Source organism: Bubalus bubalis, chromosome 21 (assembly GCF_019923935.1).
Source record: "Bubalus bubalis isolate 160015118507 breed Murrah chromosome 21, NDDB_SH_1, whole genome shotgun sequence".
Lineage (NCBI taxonomy): Eukaryota > Metazoa > Chordata > Mammalia > Artiodactyla > Bovidae > Bubalus > Bubalus bubalis.
In genome coordinates, this window is record NC_059177.1 from 7,823,386 (window position 1) to 7,843,160 (window position 19,775).

The 19,775-nt window shown below is 35.5% G+C and overlaps 1 protein-coding gene across 41 annotated transcripts in view; it reads right to left on the minus strand.

Annotated features, from left to right (window-relative positions):
* CLASP2 (cytoplasmic linker associated protein 2) overlaps window positions 1–19,775 on the minus strand; it is a 179,355-nt gene that overhangs the window by 45,755 nt on the left and 113,825 nt on the right. For 8 of the 41 annotated variants that reach the window (XM_044934175.2, XM_044934163.2, XM_044934162.2 and 5 more), the window contains 9 exons: window positions 18,443–18,460; window positions 16,271–16,372; window positions 16,090–16,116; window positions 10,375–10,545; window positions 9,823–9,930; window positions 6,159–6,221; window positions 5,068–5,174; window positions 3,377–3,400; window positions 1,816–2,060 (listed from right to left, as the gene is read on the minus strand). In XM_044934175.2, coding sequence (XP_044790110.2) covers window positions 1,816–2,060; window positions 3,377–3,400; window positions 5,068–5,174; window positions 6,159–6,221; window positions 9,823–9,930; window positions 10,375–10,545; window positions 16,090–16,116; window positions 16,271–16,372; window positions 18,443–18,460 — 865 coding nt within the window. The remainder of the gene's footprint in view (window positions 1–1,815; window positions 2,061–3,376; window positions 3,401–5,067; window positions 5,175–6,158; window positions 6,222–9,822; window positions 9,931–10,374; window positions 10,546–16,089; window positions 16,117–16,270; window positions 16,373–18,442; window positions 18,461–19,775) is intronic. The other 33 variants (XM_044934166.2, XM_044934177.2, XM_044934196.2 and 30 more) reach the window with 16 other exon arrangements.

Sequence of the window (19,775 nt, forward strand, 5' to 3'; positions counted from 1 at the left end):
AGGAACTCAAAAGCCTCTTGATGAAAGTGAAAGAGGAGAGTGAAAAAGTTGGCTTAAAGCTCAACATTCAGAAAACGAAGATCATGGCATCCGGTCCCATCACTTCATGGGAAACAGATGGGGAAACAGTGGAAACAGTGTCAGACTTTATTTTTGGGGGCTCCAAAATCACTACAGATGGTGACTGCAGCCATGAAATTAAAAGACGCTTACTCCTTGGAAGGAAAGTTATGACCAACCTAGATAGCATATTCAAAAGCTGACATTACTTTGCCAACAAAGGTTCATCTAGTCAAGGCTATGGTTTTTCCTGTGGTCATGTATGGATGTGAGAGTTGGACTGTGAAGAAGGCTGAGCACCGAAGAATTGATGCTTTTGAACTGTGGTGTTGGAGAAGACTCTTAAGAGTCCCTTGGACTTCAAGAAGATCCAACCAGTCCATTCTGAAGGAGATGAGCCCTGGGATTTCTTTGGAAGGAATGATGCTAAAGCTGAAACTCCAGTACTTTGGCCACCTCATGCGAAGAGTTGACTCATTGGAAAAGACTCTGATGCTGGGAGGGATTGGGGGCAGGAGGAGAAGGGGACGACAGAGGATGAGATGGCTGGATGGCATCACTGACTTGATGGACGTGAGTCTCAATGAACTCCGGGAGTTGGTGATGGACTGGGAGGCCTGGTGTGCTGCGATTCATGGGGTCGCAAAGAGTCGTACACGACTGAGCGACTGATCTGATCTGATACTTTATTATTTATTTTCATTTAATTAATAACACTTTTATTTAATAACTATTTATGAATAAAAAGTTTCCCTTAATAATGTTTCTTTAAATAGAGCAAGATAATTATAATTAAAAAAAATAACAACAGTATGGATGATCCTAAAGGGTTAGGGCTTGGGATAATATTCTGATGCCACTTTTTGAATTCAGGACACATATGAGCCCATACTAATATCTTTAAAGTGTTATGAAAAAGTCAAATCAAAAAGTGCTAACCAGGGCCTTCCCTGGTGGCTGAGCGGTAAAGAATCTGCCTGATAATGCAGGAGAGACAGTCCCCAGTCAGAAGATCACACATACCATGGAGCAACTAAGCCCCTACACCACAACTACTGAGCCTGTGTTTCAGGCCTGGAAAACACAACTACTGAGCCCACGAACCGCAACTACTGAAGCCTGAGTGCCCTAGAGCCCATGCTCTGCAACAAGAGACGCCAGTGCTGTGAGAAGCCTGCGCACTGCAACCAGGGAGCAGCCATGCTCCCGTCACTAGAGAAAAGCCTGTGCAGCAGTGAAGACCCAGCAGGTATGCTATGCTATGCTATGCTATGCTATGCTAAGTCTCTTCAGTCGTGTCCGACTCTGTGCAACCCCATAGACGGCAGCCTACCAGGCTCCCCCGTCCCTGGGATTCTCCAGGCAAGAACACTGGAGTGGGTTGCCATTTCCTTCTGGAGTGCATGAAAGTGAAAAGTGAAAGTGAAGTCGCTCAGTCGTGTCCGACTCTTAGCGACCCCATGGACTGCAGCCTACCAGGCTCCTCCATCCATGGGATTTTCCAGGCAAGAGTACTGCAGTGGGGTGCCATTGCCTTCTCCAGTGCATGAAAGTGAAAAGTGAAAGTGAAGTCGCTCAGTCGTGTCCGACTCTTAGCGACCCCATGGACTGCAGCCTACCAGGCTCCTCCATCCCTGGGATTCTCCAGGCAAGAGTACTGGAGTGGGGTGCCATTGCCTTCTCCGACCCAGCACGGTGCCCCCTCAAAAAAGCGCTCAACAGACAGGATAATTATTTGAAGACAATATAACTCACCTTAGCGTTCTCTGGTTTTTTAGTAAGTTCTGCAGACCCAGGAGGCCTTCCTTCCTTTCTGACCAGTTGGAGCTGGCACATCTGTTGAGGACTTCCGCCACGTCTTCTGTCTGCCTCATGTATGTGGGAATACTACCGTTCCGAGAGCTGTAGGAGCGTTCCGAACAAGCACTGGATGCATCGCTGTTCGCATCATCATCTGAGTGCATCCCGTAAGATTCGTATCTTCTTCGAGCAGGTTTTTTCTGTTATACGTAAAGACTCTCATTAGTGGTAGCTAAAATAACATGCCGGTATTTCACTATTTCTACTGACCAGAAAAGGACTGGCCTTTGTTTAAAAATCAGTGTAAAGCATGCTGCTAATCATTGTAATAATAAAATGTCGAATTTTAGTTTTTTTCAGAAAACATGTTTCAGGAGTTAGTAGGAGATGAAATATTCTTTAACTATGGGGAGTGGTAGAAGCAGAATAAACCTACTATATGGAAGTCAGATACGTAAAGTGGGGAGTGCTAAAAACATGAGGTTTTTCCTTTTCTTTTTTTTTTTTGTGGAAAACCAAGAACTACTACCGGAGTGTAAATGAACAGGCTCTGTAATAAAACTCTGAGTTGTTACAAAGAAATTATAACCTTTTTAAAGGATGAGAATGGATGAGAAAAACCTGTTTCCTGTGTAAAGTTCTATTTTTTCTGTCTCTCTACCTCCCTTTTCCTCTATTCTTCTTTCATTTCCATTATCATTTCTCTGCCGCTCTTCCTTCACTTGTACCCATCCCTGATGTTTCTTTGAGAAGAAAATCACAAAGAATGATGACAGCCCGTTTAGCTTACTCTTACTTTTAAGAAGCAAGCTCCTGAAGGGTTCTCCATGCTTTCCCTAATGTGTCTAAACTATCTATTTCAATATATATAAGAAAGTATTACTTTGATTTCTTCATATCTGAAGTTATAAAACTGCTAATTTTACCTTGAATATTAAAAGTGAAATGAGACAGAATAGATTATTTGAGATTTCCCTGAGAGAATCAGAATTAAATCTTTATGTAATCTGATACGTGAATTCAGGCTGGTGAGAGATGAAGATGTTTCTATGAAACACTGAAGAACAATAATTTTACATAGTGCCAGGTGACTTAAATTATTCAAGTTTAAAATCTAAAAGAAATATAACCTGAACTTAATTAAAAATAGTTTTTCATTGACTTTCCATCACTAAATTGATTTGATTTGGAGGCACCAACTTAATTTAGAATGGCAAAAACATGATACTTTTTGTTTTAGGCTCCAAGTTTTGTTATAGACATAGTGTCAATGACATCGTCGCATTTGTGCAAAGTAGTCAGGCTAAAAGGATGAGAACCCCCACAGGACACTATTTAAGCACTATCTCCCTACTGATAATCATATAATCATATGTACAGAAAAGTGATGTATGTCTAAGGATTTTATTACTTCCACTTGAATTTTTTTATAGAAGACTATCATCTGTTAAACTGATGAAGGAAAGAAAAAAACGTTATGGTACCATAAGATGTCAGAAAATAGCAATGTCTATACCTTAGTCCGTATGTCTCCTAAGAGCTGAGAGCAGTAGATTTTTAAAGAGAAAAATTGAAAATAATGAAGAACATTTTGCTAAACAGCACAGTGAAGTAGGCATAAACAATGCCCATAATCAGAACCATTAAGCTTTTAAATATTTAGATACATAAGAACTGCTTATTAGCAGGTTATATCTTTAATCTTGTCAATATCCTTTAGTCCAATTATCCAAAAGAAAAATATGTAAGTTACAGAAATATTCACATAACCAATTTCCCCAAAAAACTCAAGTCTTCTTCCTATTTGTATCTTTTTGTCATTCCTAAAGTTAATTTTATTTCTATGATTTTCCCTAGGTCCAACCAGGCTTAATAGTTAAATAGTCTTTTCCTAAAAATTGATAGTTATAATTGGAATATCTATGCTATGCAAATAACAGAAGTAGACACAACCAAATTATTGGGATTTGGTTTTTAGCACTGATGGCTAAATATTCCTCATATAAACCAAATGCATCTTATTATAAATAATAGGATAAAGATTATTCAAGAGTAATCCAATCAATTCATAAAATTTGTATGAATAGAATTTAACTAGTAAATCCTTCACATAGAGGAAACTAGAAAATGTGATTTGAGAAATACACTGATCAGGAAGAATAAATTTAAAACATATGACTAATTTAATACCATCAGAACAAGATGTGATTAATATATCCCAAGCTCAAGAGAACAAAGTTCGTATTTAGTAAGTATTTTTATGAAAAAAATCAGGTGGCTGAGGTAAAGAAAAAAATTCAGCACAGAGCAGAACCTCACATGTGATTACATTTAATATGCTATAGCTATGACCAATGAATATTTTTAAAAACTTGCTTTTCAAATATATGTGGCAAATAGCGTATCGGCAATGGTTAAGAGGTGGCATGCAGGTTTAAAAGGCGCAATGTACTTTCTTCTTTTAAAACAAACATGACACTTTTGTTAAGTTCTGTGTAAGAAAATGAGTAGATGCTTCTCAAAAATAGGATTAATGTCATAATTTAAAAGAAACTGTCATACTGAATTGATGAGGGAAAAAGGCAAAAGCCAATCATAATCACTGTCTCAAGTACTTCCTTCATAATTTCACAGGAGGAAAAACTACAGTGATATCTGTACAGCACTCTTCTGACAAAACCATCACGGATCTGTAGATGATACTTTGAAGCCTCACTGTTTAATGTTTCAGGTTTAAAGAACTAGAAAGATATCTTAAATATAATTTGTTTTGAAATTGTACTTTCTCTCAGCTCAGAAAATACAAATAAGTAAAAGACTATACAAACTTTACTCCAAACTAAAACAACCCCTAAATATTCAAGGTTGAGCTAGCTTTGAAATTATATACTTGCAGTGTACATATTTATATACTCATCTATCTGCCTTTATTTTCAGTGTACTACAGTGCCTAAAAACACTGTATTAACAATATCAGTATTTATATTTCTGACATTCCATCGTGGGCCTTGGCTTAAGAATCTGACCAATTAATAAAGATCAACAATAAATTATACTGTTTTGCTTTTTATACTGCCACATTTGATCTTCCTAGATTTAATCCACAAGAATCTTCCATCTCCTTTCCCAAACTTGTGGACTGGCTCACTCATATATTAGTTTCATTAACTGGAACATCTATAGTGATAAGGAAATGGACAAGAGTACCAAGGCGTCTGCCACTGCCTCCTCCACGTCGGAACCTGTGTTCAGGACTCGCATGGCACTGACCGAGGATGACAGTCGGCTTGATTGGCTGATCCCATACCCCGGACCTAATTCATCAGAAGAAGGAAAACAGCTTTGAGAGAGCCGTAAATGTAACATGGTCAGGCTGGAAAGTTTGAGATCCTTGAGGAGGGGGAAAAAAAAAAAACCAATGGGGCAAAGCATTTTAAAAGCAATATTGTATTCTCTGCGTACATTTAGTTTTGGTCAAATAAAATGGTAAAAGCAATTAAAATCACTGACAATGTGTGGCAAGTGAATTTAAGGAATAGTTGCTATGATACATTTATCACCAGAAGATAGAAGAAAGTATGGCTAGTCAACTAAGGGCTTGGAAGTCGGTAGCCCTGTAATTAATCCAGTTCTATCAGTCAGGCAAATTTCATCCACGTGGGTGGAGCCACAGGGTGGCCCCGAACAAAGATCAATCCTCAAACCAGTAATGATTAGTGAGCTCAATGAAGCCATGCCAAGAATTTACAAGGAAAAACTCCTCCAATGATTCTCTCTTCTCCTTCAAGATAGGCTGATTCATTTCATAACTAAAAGACATATCATTTGATATTTGTTAAGCACCTACTATTGCCTGACACTCTGAAGTATGTAAAGACAAATCATAGTTGGGTTCTTCTCCTCAACTACTTTTTACAATGTATCATCATTTACAATTAAAACACTTCATCCACCATTTTGGTTTTTTTTTTTTTTAACATATATACAAAAGATGAAGTACATAACAGAGAACATAAAACAATTCTATTCTATTTTAAAATGACATAACTTAGGTTATACAAAAGAAAAATGTCCATCTCCAGTGAGAAAAATGCTCAAGTAAGATTGCTGAAAGGAAAAAAGTTACTTGGGGGAAAATTAACAACAACAACAACAAAAAAACACACAAATGACTTATTCTTCAACAAATTAAAATAAAAACAAATCACTTTTAAAACATGATTACTCAATGGGAACTGAAAAGGACAAAAAACTGAGATGAATGCACAGATGATAGTGAAAATGTACTCATCCTTCACCTGAGACCCCATACACATCGGGGGCGTAGAGGGCACCAGTGGATCTGGAATGGTGTCTGGAGGCTGGAATAACAGGACCATACAAACCTCATCTATTACCACAGAAACGAGGAATAGTGGCAGCACTACAGTCAGGCAAGGACAGTCAGTCAGCAATGGTATTACACCACTCAGTACTTAAGGATCAGAACAGTGCCTTAGATAAGGGCAAATATCATCCTTGACACACAACAGACCTTACACCTAAGGGGACAGACATCAGCCCACAGGAGACAAAGAGGCAAGTATTCAAATGGAAGGAAATGTCAAAAGTACAAGCATGAAACAGAAAAACGAACACTGCAATTTAAAAAAAAAACCACTATGGTAAATAGTAACCAATAATAATCTTATCTCTCTAATCCTGAAGCAGGGAGGTAGTTGTTACTATTCAATTTGACAAATGGCTAAACTAAAGCACAGAGAAAGGTTCATTAATTTGATCAAGGCCACACTCAGTAATTGTAGTCTTTCAGGGTCTTTGCTCTTGAACAGTACACATACCATCCTCACATTGTTCAAAGATAACATACCTCATTTATATTAGCATAAACATTTTTTATAATGGTTTACACAACCTAAGTTCGGAATTCAGTAGATTTAAATATCAAAGCACATTTGAACACCAAAAGGGGAATATTACTAATTTGATTTAAAAAATCTAGAAATATGTGACTTTTCCCTATATTTATGACATCTCTCTAAATCTAAATTTAGTATATTTTAAAATTTTAGATCTTAAAATCCTTATTTTCATCATGTTATAAAGTCAGTCTTATTCTTAAATGCACAAATAAGGGAGGAAAATTTCATTTTATTATTTAATGAAACATATTACCCTTATTTTAAAAGTTACTCTGCCGCAGACATATTAGAACAGTTGAAGTACTTTTACTATATGAATTACTCTTTTGTCACAGAATGAATAAGAAAATGATCAAAACGATGTAAAGACAGGATTAAAGACAGAATGTTGCAAAAAATGTTTAATTAGACCCTGAAAGGTGATCGGCATCATTAGTAAAACATACTAATATATAGTTGGTTTTAATTTTACCCAATAGAATAATTAATAAAATGATAAGGAAGAGTTGAACCAATATGGAAATGGTTTAATAGATAAAAAACCTTTTAAAATCAACAGTTATCTGTGGCTGAAGATAACACTCATATGCTTGTAATAATGTAGCCTTTTTTTTCACTCTTAGTTCCAGAAACAGAGGGAAACTAAGAGTGCAAGTTCCAGAGTTCATCTTTGCCTTGCTCTGGTTTATTTCTGGTGTATCAGGACCCTGACGCTGGCTTTGTGCTACAACTGAATAAGTGGCAAACTATGGGATTCTTGTGTTGAATGGCCATATTCAAGTCAGAGGCGACAGAAGCCTTCACCAAATAAAGGAAGACAGCAAAATGCAGGCAAATGTACCAGAAGATCCTGATCTCTGGGAATGGTATTTTTATCCCCGTTTAACAAATAGAGCTAATCCCCTATCTTTGCTATGCAACATCTATATGTAAGCAAAAGGCTATAAAATTTAATTTCTCTAAAACTGTATGATAAAAAGGTTTAACCACCTCTAAACCAAATAGGATGTTTCATCACAACTGAGAAAACTGCCTCCTTTAATAACAAAATTTTAATGATCTCAACTGCCAAATGGAGACTGAAATAAATCTAGAAGATTAATGACTAAACAATATCTTCCCTCCTGGCTCAGCCTGTAAAGTATCTGCCTGCAATGCGGGAGACCTGGGATCAATCCCTGGGTTGGGGAGATCCCCTGGAGAAGGAATGGCAACCCACTCCAGTATTTTTGCCTGAAGAATCCCATGGACAGAGGAGCCTGGTGGACTACAGTCCATGGGGGACACAACTGAGTGACTAACACTTTCACTTTCTCTTTAAAAATAGGCATATTAACCTGTTTATAATTAGAAGTTGGTTATAAATTTCCTCTAATCTCTGGTGTACAGTTTTAAAACGGTCTAGAAACATATTTTGTTTTTTCTTGCTACCTTATGCTTTCTACTAATTCTACATTATACAAGGTATTATACCATTAAAAAAATCGAAGATCCTTGCCACTAATATATAACGCCACTAACTGCAGGTGAGCGAGCACTGTTCAGGGGCAAGAGGTGGAAGAGCGGTGGTGGCAGAGACGGCAGTCCTGATGGCCACACGCTCACTGTGTCAAGCGCTGCTTGGAGGGTCGTTTCCAGGGAATCTCTGCTTAAAAGTGCCTTCAGATTAATGCCAAGAACTACGTGCTGTTGTTATCCTCATTTTACAGATAAGGAAGCCCTGGTACACAACAGCTACAGAGCTGGGATGTCAACCAGACCATCCGACCCTAGAACAGACACTCTTAAATGACCACAAGCCCACTTCAACTCTTAAGGTGATGTGTTTATGTTACGCAAATATAGGATTTATTTCATTTTTAAACAGACATGCATGAGGATTAACCAATATATATATACATGTATGTGTGTCTGCATGTATACACACACATACACAGACACTCTACAACCTACTGTATTATCATACATGAACTAAACCTGTCTCTGGCAAAGTACAGAAGGAAACTCTTTGGCACCTGGAACTGGAACACAAACAAGGGTTGAGGATTCCCCTGTCTGTGCTCCTAAGTCAAAGAGTCGGTAGAGGATAGTTTAGTAGTGATATAGTTGAACCAAATGGCCCAAAAGAAACTTAATTTCTCAGAAATCCTATACCAAAGGGCCTACTGAAGGAAGTAATGCTTCCCACAGCAACGAGTGGAACCATGTTCTATTTAAGTGTCACAAAATCTGAAGTGCAGCTCTCTTAAGTGTTACAATAACCTACACTCTATGGAATTAAAAGAAAAAAACATGAAATGACTTTAGGTAAGTGCATAAAAATAAAGTACTAGTTAAAATCCTGAGGACCACACAGAAATTTTAAAGATTTTCAACATAAAAAAATTCTGCCTCTCCAACTACTCTAAAATACTAAAAGTTTTAAAAGATCATTTAACATTTTATAATTGAGGTAAATGTAGTATTACAGTCAAGGTTACGGTACAATCTCTATAATAAGGAACAGACAGGCTGCACAGCAATGACATGATAAAAGCTAATGCATGGGAAATGCTATTAAACTCTAAAATATATAGAAATATTAATCCCTTCCATTTTCATAAGTAGTTCATATATTATTTTACAGCCTTCTTTCCAGCAATCTTAAATATCTAAGGTGAAGAGTGAATATTTCTACTGAAAAGCATAAACATCTTTATTCTTATCAAACTAAATAGTCCACATTTCACTTAAGAGTAATTAAATATTATCTTTATATTTTATAGGGATATTTAGTAAGAAAAAATCTTGAATTCAATGTTATGTAATCTAAATCTGTGTGATATTTACTTGACTATGAAGGCAATTTGTTTATCTAATGTCTAATTTGCTTATTTAAGACAAGTAAATGTTAAAGGAACTTCCCAAACATGTAACTTCCCTCTGACTGTCCTTAAAAAGACAGAAAAGAGAGGCAGAGATACAGTTAATAAAGCTAAATCCAGGGTCTTCTGAGGTTATCAGATGGTGCGAACACAACAGGGAAGCCCAGACAACTCACCAAGGGGCTGGAAAGAGCGCACAGGACTCGTATCCCTGCTGCTCTCCCGGCTGGCTTCCCGGCTGCACCCTTGACTCACGCTTGGCCGAGGAATCCGACTGCTTCGGGCTGGCATGAAGCAATGGCAGCACAGAAGTGGAGTAAACAGGAGAAGGGTTTGTATTTTTGATATTTTGGTTTTATTCTTTTCTTTCTTATAAAGCTAATAAATAACAAGTTCTGCTAAGGATGAGAAGAAATGATTCTTGATGAAGCATTACCAGGAATACCATTAAAAATTCTTGATTACACTCTTCTAGTTTATATGTGATTAGAAGAGCAAAGTGTATTTTACTAAAATTAAACAGCTGCAAAGAAAAAAACAGATTTAAAATAGAAATAACACTTCCAAGATAAGATATCTAATTTCATTTTTAAACCTATATTTCAATTCTTCTTGAATTTGAAGTTGTTTTCCTCAAACTTAGAAGTACCTAAATGAGGTCTTCAATGCTACCAAGTCCTAAAGTACAAAAGAAACACAAGCTCCCAAGTTTGACACAAGGATCTTACCCACTGAGAGCCGAGATGGACTGGCCTCTCTGCTACAGCCCTGGCTTCGGGGTATCTTGCTTCTCTTCTGTGTGGAGGCTGAATTAACCAGGACTCTCTGAACACCAGAGCTCACAGTGGAGAGGGCTGTTGTGGTCAGAACTCTGCCTGGAGACCCAGACCGGCTGCCAGCTGAACACCAAACACAGATATAAATGTCAACCTGTGAACTCCAAGAGATCTTTGTCAAAAGGATAAAAATTCAAGAAGTACATCTGAGAAACCTGTGATTCAATGGCAAGTTCTAAGTTTCAAGGAAATAGATTGAGGAAGCTTTATATATATACTGAAAACCTGGAATAAAAAGATATACTATATATATATATACACACACACATATATATATATGTATACACACATACTAGGGTTGAATGGTAAATCAAGTAAATATATTTTCAGTTTTGGGGAATATAAAATGTTATGTTTAATAAGGAAAACACTATTATGATTTTTGGAACATAAATAGTAGAAAAGGTTTCCAAAGAAATAACTTATCTAACAATACATTTCATGTAAATGTAGTTTCATTTAACTATATGTTAAAAAGCTATCTATTAAAGCTATACATTTATAAGGAAACAATAATTCTATTATTGATAACATTCTTGTTAAGAATATAATAATGAAAATTTGTTTTTCAAACTGTTAAAACAGTTTGCCTGTTGAGATGTCTTGAAATGGGCACAACAAAGTTGTCTATCTTGCTACTTACATACATTTTAAAATTTTTACAAGATTAAATTTTATTTATTTGTTCATTTATTTATTTTGGCAACACTGAGTGGCATATAGGATCTTCATTCTCCAACCAGGGATCAAACCCAGGCCCCCCACAGTGGAAGTGTGGAGTCTTAGCCATTAGAAAGCCAGGAAAGTCCCAAGATTAAATTTTAAATGTTTACAAAGTTGGGCCAGCTAAAAAGGAAACAGTTTTGCTATCTGCCTTCAAATAAAAAAGGGGTCTTGGTTGGCCAAAGTCTGGCATGTAGATGTTTTGGTAGAACAAAGATTAATGGGCAAATAAATATCAAAGAAAATAGATTCTTTCAAAACTAGTAATTTCCAGTCTTGGAAGAGAGAAGATGTGGTCAGGTAGAGAGAGGGAGCTGGACAAAATCTCAGAGATGGGGGCAAGACTTTTAAAAAAAGAAACACGCGTTTAAACTAGAATTGTATAGTTTTTAAAGGGGTAAGCTCCTTGTCAACCAGAGCATTTTGTGTTTGCATTGACAAGGAAAATAAACTAGGTAAGTCCAAGGTATAATTTAACTCTAGATTCTGGATAGTAGCATTATAAAAGTTAAACCTGAACTTAAATAAAACTCCATGAAAGCAACGCTTTCTCTTTGTTGGACACTTCTCCACAGTCACTGCTCACCTTGTATCATCTTACCCAGTCACGCCTCACTTCCACAGAGCAAAGATTAAAGACTCAAAGTCAATGGGGAGAAGCAGGGAATGTCACTGCAGAAGGAGTGCTGAGTTCAAGGGAGGGAGTGGTGACTTTTTAGTTCAAACCAGCCCCGTATTGAGGTAACACTGGCCACATTTTTGGATTTGTTTTTAATGAAAGCTCTGACATTTTCTGATTTTTATCATATTGTACAGACCAAATAGTACATGAATAGAGGCAGACTGGATATGATCCATAGGCTGCTGATCTGTGACCCTTGTTACTGTTTTCTTGGCACGGTGTTCCTGAATACAATTTAAACCCATGCTTAATTCCTAAACTTTACCAGTATACAATATGAAACTCATCTTCTGCTGTTTATAACAATACTGTAAAACAAAGCAATGTTTATGATGAAATTGACAATTTATTATTTGTGTAGAAAGAATTCTAAATTACTGCAGGGAAATTATACAAGTGTACTTTAAAATGATGGTTCATCTGAACTGTTCCATGACATTTCAGGAGAAGAATGTTTAGATGAGGTTTCTTTCAGTCATAACCTTAGGGATACTCACAAGGTACCTATTTTCTCCATGCAGCATCTAAACTAAACATACACACCAAAAACACCCGAACACCCAACATGCCACAAACTCACAATGCAAGGTAAGCTGATGGAATATTTTATGGGAATGTGACAATATAAAAAGTATAATGAACTGACCACATACAACATGTTATTCTGTTAAAACCAATGTAAGTTTAGGAGGTGAAGGTGTTGGTAGGAAACTGGAGAATTCCTTGAGATGTGGATCTATTCAGCAGAGAAGAAACATGCAGTATAGAAGCAAGAGTAACCACTCCATCTATTCTAGATTGGCTGAATTTATCAAAACTATGTAAGCTCCCTCTCTATATATTTGAATTCATTCATGCCCTGTGCTAGGAAATGTAACTGGCAGTATTAATCATTTCATGCTCTTCTCCACTACCTGCCACGAACAGCATGATAATCCAGTGCCTACAACCCATTTTGCAGTCATTCATACTTAGAAGAAGAAAATATCATGGCTCTTTCCCCAGCAAAAGAACTAGCAGGTTAATTATTTCTTTGAGGAAAACCACAGTTGATAAAAAAAAGTGTATGATGCACCTAGCAATATCATGCTACTAGAAAATAATTTGCAAAATTTGAAATTGGATAACTAATTTCTCTTGTGTTGCCTCAAGTTTTCAAATCACTGTTTTGTACTTTTTACGAGCTATTTTCAAGGCACTACTAAAGCTCCCCTGCTTTGGGATGTTTACACTTTGTGGGATCAACATGGATAATTTTAAAAAACCAGGGTTTTGGTAACAAATAAGGACAGGTCACAGGAAAATCAAAATTGGGAAATTTTATCCCAATAATGGCTACAAAATGATAGAATATTAAATGTTAAGAATTTCTGCTGAATAGAACCCATTCTTGATAATGAATATAGATGATCAAACAACTGATGCACATATAAAGTCTATAGATTCTTACCACCAATGGTATTAGCAGATTGTGATCCTGAACAAGTGTAAAGGCAGAATTAGGGTAAGGGTTATAATCCATGAAGAGGGAAGGAGCAGATTTAAAATGCATGGCAGATGGAAATAAGAAAGCTTTAGTCAGTTTTGAAAATTAAAAATCCTAAAGCAAAAAAAGCAAACTTTAACAAAAGCAGAACACTGAGTAGCTTTCATAGCTGGTAACTGAGATCAGACACCAATGTACAAAGCAGATGAAATGAAGGTGTAAAGTGAAGGTTTTTCAGCTTTTCTTCTGATAGGCCTACAATCTAAATAATTAAATGTTTAAATAATAAAAATTTAAACATTTAAAAACTACAGGTGAGGAAGAATTACAGCATCTTCTAGCTGAAGAAAAATTACATGAAAAAGCTACAGATTTTATCTTTCTTAAGACACTGAGGGGAAAAAACTGAACAGTAGCAGGGTGGGTGGGGAGACAACATTTCTGACAGGCTGTACAATCATTTGTACATCTCAGTCACTACCAACAAGAAAAGACACAATCTTTAAGTAAATAATTAAGTCTGGAAGTCTCTCCATTGGGTCTGCTTTCAACTTATTTTTGGTTAGCCATTAGAACATACTTGCTTTGACTCAAGATTTTTTTTCCCCTAAATGGTGATATAAAAGTATGTAAAGGCCATGCAAACCCCAGTGAATTACTTCACAACAAAGTGAAGATGGAGATCACAGTAATAGTTCTGTGTAAATGTGTGTAAAGAGACTTGCATCAAATTATATAAAGCTGCAATATCTTTTTTCAAAAGAATTTGAAAGGAAACAGTCATTCAAATAAATATATAAGCAAGCAAATAAAAACCTCACCAGTATGATTTAAAACCTAAGTGATTTTACTGTGGGAAAGTTATCTGATCTTAAAATCTTACTGGGTCTTAAAGCCTATTATTATGTTCTCACACTCTAGGAGAGGATTTGAAGTACTGTGCATAGGGTTTCAATGTCAAAAACCAAATATAAAAAAATTATTGTATATTCTCGATATGATCAGTAGTTATAATACACTTAAAATGGAGGTCCTTAAGTAATATAATAAAAAAAGCATACACAAAGCATTTTGAATCTCTGCCATGAGTTCAGTCTTAGTATTACTTTAGAAGAAAACTCAGTAAAATATCTCACATGAAATTGAGTTTTATCCTTAAGATACTAGATACAGTTTCTGGTTGCTATCTTTACTTTTCCTTATGCTTTAAATTTCCTTCACCATTATTTTTGTTTCCTGAAGGCCGTAAGTCTAACAAGGTATAGAAAAGTGCACAACAGGAGTATAAAATTCAGTTGACATTACATTAAGAAAAACAAGGAGATCACTTTTATCAGCTAAAATATAGAGCATGTACTTTGTGCTCAGGCAAATATACTAATTTCACCCTCACAACAATCCTGTAAGACTATCCTATTCATTCTACTGGTTATATTAGAAGTACACAGAAGTGTAACAACTTTAAATAACCTGGAATAGCCATGATCAACTCTGGGAAGCACAGCTCCAGATACCATGATCTAAATCAATACTTCTCAGACCTGACTGTAACAGAAATCATGTAATGGTCTTGTTAAAGACTGACTTCACTACACGTGTGGTGAACTTCTCAGGCGTGCATTTCCCAGGTGATGCTGACGCTGGTTTGGGCATCATATTTGGAATAGCAAGGCTCGAAACTTCTGTGTTATACTGCTAAAGATTAAGTTACTTTAAACAATTACTCTATTTTTCCTATTTGTAAATAATCCTCAATTTGCAGACCAATTTTACTGGAGCATTTCTGCTTCTTTTTAGGACTCTTGTTGAGTGCTCCAATCTTTACCCTGCCTGGATTTTTTTACTTTGGAAAGAGGAGAAGCTGCTAGGCTGGACTAGTCTAATCATCTCCTGGCACCCTCTAAGCCCAGCTCCTTTCCCTAAGATTCAAGAATCAAGTTAAAAAACAGACAAACTGGGCATCTATATCTTGAAATATTATCTAAAGAACAGTAGAAGATAGCTACATTTCTTTCTTTCCAAAATGGCCAAGTATTGATATAAAGAAGAACCCCAGAATTACCTCCCTAGAAAAAATTCCTGTTCTAAGAGGCATGTACTAAGGAAAATTTCTTGATAAAGAAGGAAAGAGATCTCTTTTAAATTAATTATGCCATAAGTGTATATATTACTATTCTGGAACACAGAGGAATGAATCATTCATTTTACCTAGAATTCAAAATTGTGCTTTTTAATAATTGCGCTTATGAGAAACTGAGCTTCCAATGAAATTGCAAAAATGTAAATCTTAAATTTAACAAGGAATATTAACAAAACTGGTCATTTCAATTTGTTTCCTCTTTATGAGTCAGTATATACCTGCCAAAAATGCTGACTGTACTCTAATGGATTTTAGGGAAAGTACAAAGATACTACATACCTGTCCTTGAATAATTAGCTAGATGCAACCAGATTTGATGTTAACATACAGCAATTATTTTGCCCCTAAAAAGCACAATTTTCCACATTTACAAGTTTCTGAGTAGACTGTGAAAACCTTAATGCTAAAAGAGTTGTGTTATCTCCATGCAAAAGTCTGTGTAACAGATGAAGTTTCTCTTTCTAAGTGGCAGGTATCAATGATGCAGCCCTAATAACACACCAAAGACAAGACAACACCCACTCCAAAAGTTCGAAAACATGCACAACTGACCCAAAACATTGAAAAAAAAAATACCTTCATTTTTGTCAGGTGATGATGAACCTAAAGTACAGAACAAGAACTCAGTATGTGGCTTGTCTTTTTGGGAATTAGTTTTGTCTTTTTCCACTGGTCAATCTCCTAATACAGTAACATACAAAGAACACGCTTATCCTAACATAGTAGAAACATGAGAGAACTAATAGGCAATACATACGCTGTGACTGAGACACCATCTTTGTTCGACTTCTTCCTCTGGAATCTGTCTTGGCATTTCCCATACTAGCAAGTGGTGCTGAAAGCTTTGCTCTCACCCGGCCTAAAGAATAAAATGATTTATATAATTACAGACATTTTTCTATAATATTTAGTAATGAGGGGAAAAAAAATCTCACTATAATTTTCTAATTGGGTGTGCTTCTCAAGAATCGTTAAATTCTGTAACACTGTAAACTTCACTTTAAAGATTAGCGTTCCCTTGAAATTTTAAAAATATATACTGTTTTTTATGTGTTGCCCCATAAACTAACTTTCCTTTAAGGGTAAGAGTAAAGTCAAGCTAAAAGATCTCCATCCTCAGTTTGATATTATTAGTCCCGTAGGGTTATAATTAAGATAATTACCACAGGCATACACTTATTCAGTTTCCATGAAATTTAATTTATTCTCAAATTCAGCCTATAGTTTAAAATACAAGCCTAAGCTTAGAAACAACAGCCCAGTCTTTTTGACTGAAAACGTACTTCTGAAGGGATTTGCAGGAAGATACAATACTAACTAAAATATCTTTTTATATGCTGTGCTAAACATCAGAGTACTACAGATATACATGGACACGTTTGCTATTCTCTTCCCCAAACAACCAAATTCCATTTATAAAATTATTTGAGGAAACACCAATCACAGAGGAGTTGGCACTTTTCTCTACACATTTCCTTCTCTAACTCCAATCAGTATTCCTTCCTTCTCTATTACTGTTTCATCCCCCTCCAGAAACCAAGGCGCAGAAATGTTTCTAGAGCTCTTGAACCAAAGGAGAGAATGCTTATTTATCAAAGTGCTTAAGTAAACTGTCATTAGACAAAACAAAAATATATTACTAGTAGGTACTTTGGTGTTCTCGAGCAACAGCCTCAATCACTATCACACTGGAACCCATACCAACGTGATCATGGAGAAGGTTTCATTTAAAAGGCACAACTTGGAGGGCAATCACGATCTGCGGGCTAGCCTGATACGGCAATATTAATTAAGAAAACATATCTAGAGATAAGGAAAACTTCAAGATTATGAAATGAGTGAGGGAAGAGAAGAGAATAACTAAGAACAAGGAATAAAATGAAGCAAAATGAGAAGTACAGGTGGTAGATCCTCTCATTCTATCAACTTCTTCAAGGCCCCCAAAAAGCTCATGATTCAGGACTTTCACCCTTTTAGAGTCTGCTTAGAATAGGACATGATGTTCTCCTGACCAAGAAGTAAAATAGAAAGAAAATTATTATTTTTGAAATGCAAAATTTATCCACTGTAATAAAGAAGTTAGGATAAATTATTTTGATAGTAGCATCTAAATTATAGTGACACAGTGCCAGAAACCATTTGTATAAAGTATTCTAAAACTTAAAATATGAAAATATGAAAGTATGTCAGAGCAAACATGACACCATCAAAAGGTCAAATCTACTTGGTTGTATTACAAGAAAATACCACTCGTAAAATCTGGGGAAAAACTGTGTTTCATATCAGAGGCTTAATTAATAAGATAGCCTTTAAGTAGAATAAATAAAAACACTGAAGTTTTTCCTTTCTCCAAATTGAAAAGTAATAAATATTTTTAAAAAGGTAAATTGGTTCAGTAAAATAAAGTATTATATCTAGCAAGGTTTTTGTACTTCCAAATTCAAACTATATGCAATTCCCCAGGCACTGATTCAAAATCAAAGATACATTTAAAAGCTGACAAAATAAATGCATTTAAATGGGATGATATTTAAACTCCAATGATAAAGCAACGGTGCGTGCACTCACAAAGTATAAATGAACTGGCAAAAATTAAAAAACAAAAACATAAAAGAAAAGCATTAATGTCACTACATAAAAAATGAAACTACGTAACTTTATACTAGGTATTATTAAACACGTGAAGCAATTATATTTTTTCCAGCATGAGATAATGCAAGATACACAGCAAAACTCCACGATGAAGGATTAAAAAAAAAAAAATCTACATGAATAACACAACCAAACACAAAATGTAGAGGCTAGCACAGCTGGCAAATTATAGATCTGCAAAGAAAGTAGCCTATTTTAGTTTTTAATATTTAATTCCTACTAATGAAAATATTAATGTAGAGGTATTTGTGTTACTAACAAAATGTTTAATTCTTACCATCTTCAGATGCTGTTCCTAAATAAGAGAAATAAAACAATAACGTTTCAACAAAGTCTGCCAATGTTGATATTAAGACTTTCCTTGTGCCTCCCACCCAAGACAAAAACAAAAGGGCAAAAGAAAAAAATATCTTCTAGTTTGATAGCCTTATATTAGCTTTTAAAAGGTTTTGAGATAAAACAAAATTTGAGGTAACCTAAAGACTCACAGCACAAAACAGTTAAAACTAGACAACTGAAAACAGCAAAATTTTGTAATAGACCAGTTTGTCCACTGTATTTCATATTGAAAATTTTAAATGAAGAAAAGTAACAAAACTAATTACTCAAGAATGATACAACTCTGTCACTGCTCCCTTCAAAACAAATGTTTTAATGTATCTTTCCAGTGTAAGAATACTTTCTGAGCATTCTCAAAAGGGAGCCCAAGGAAGAGCTAGAAAAGTAACTGACAAACATGGGATCACATCCATGACCCAGGCCGTGCTGTTTTCATCAAAGCGTTACCTATGAATCTGTCAGCTCTTTATTCAAGCTTTTTTGTACTCCCTAAGATGCTATAAAAGCTACCAAAAAAATTATCAAGTAAAGAGAACTTCCTGGCAGTCCACTGGTTAGGACTCCACATTTTTACTGCTAAGGTCTGGTTGGGGAACTGAGATACCACATATTGCACAGCACGGTCAAAAAAAAAAAAAAAAAATCAAGGATGAATATCAGAACTTGTTACTATTATAGAGCAATAGCAGGTATTTCTCTCTCTGTGTGTATACAGATTAAAAAAAAAAAGCAGGACTAAACATCAGTTAGAGTATCACATTATATAACACACGTGATTTCTCAAATAGGCTGATGTTTCTGACCCAAACAAGAAAAATTTTGATCTGGAAAATGAAAATAATTTGTTTTTTAAGGATCCAGACTCTCAGTGACAGAAGTGATACCACATGGTCTGAAATATAGAAACTATCTTTTGGTGGGTTTTCATTCATTTAATAATTCCTTAAATTTATGAAATACATTAAACATAAAGAGATGCACAGAGACCAACTATAAATAACACTCATGTACCCAAGCCAAGATTAAATAAATCATCAGAGCAGAAGATAAACCAGTTTCAGAGTTTATGTAATAATTGATAGAAAAACAGTTTTCCATTTTTACTAGATCTCATACTGTGACTTACAGATTCATGATCTTCTTACAAGTTCTTACAAAAAAGCTCAAGTTCCTAGTTAACACTGTAGTATCTGATGATGTGAAGGAAAAGTACGGATAATAGAGTCTAGTACTAGACAAAAATATCATACAGATAAAAATGATCATATTGG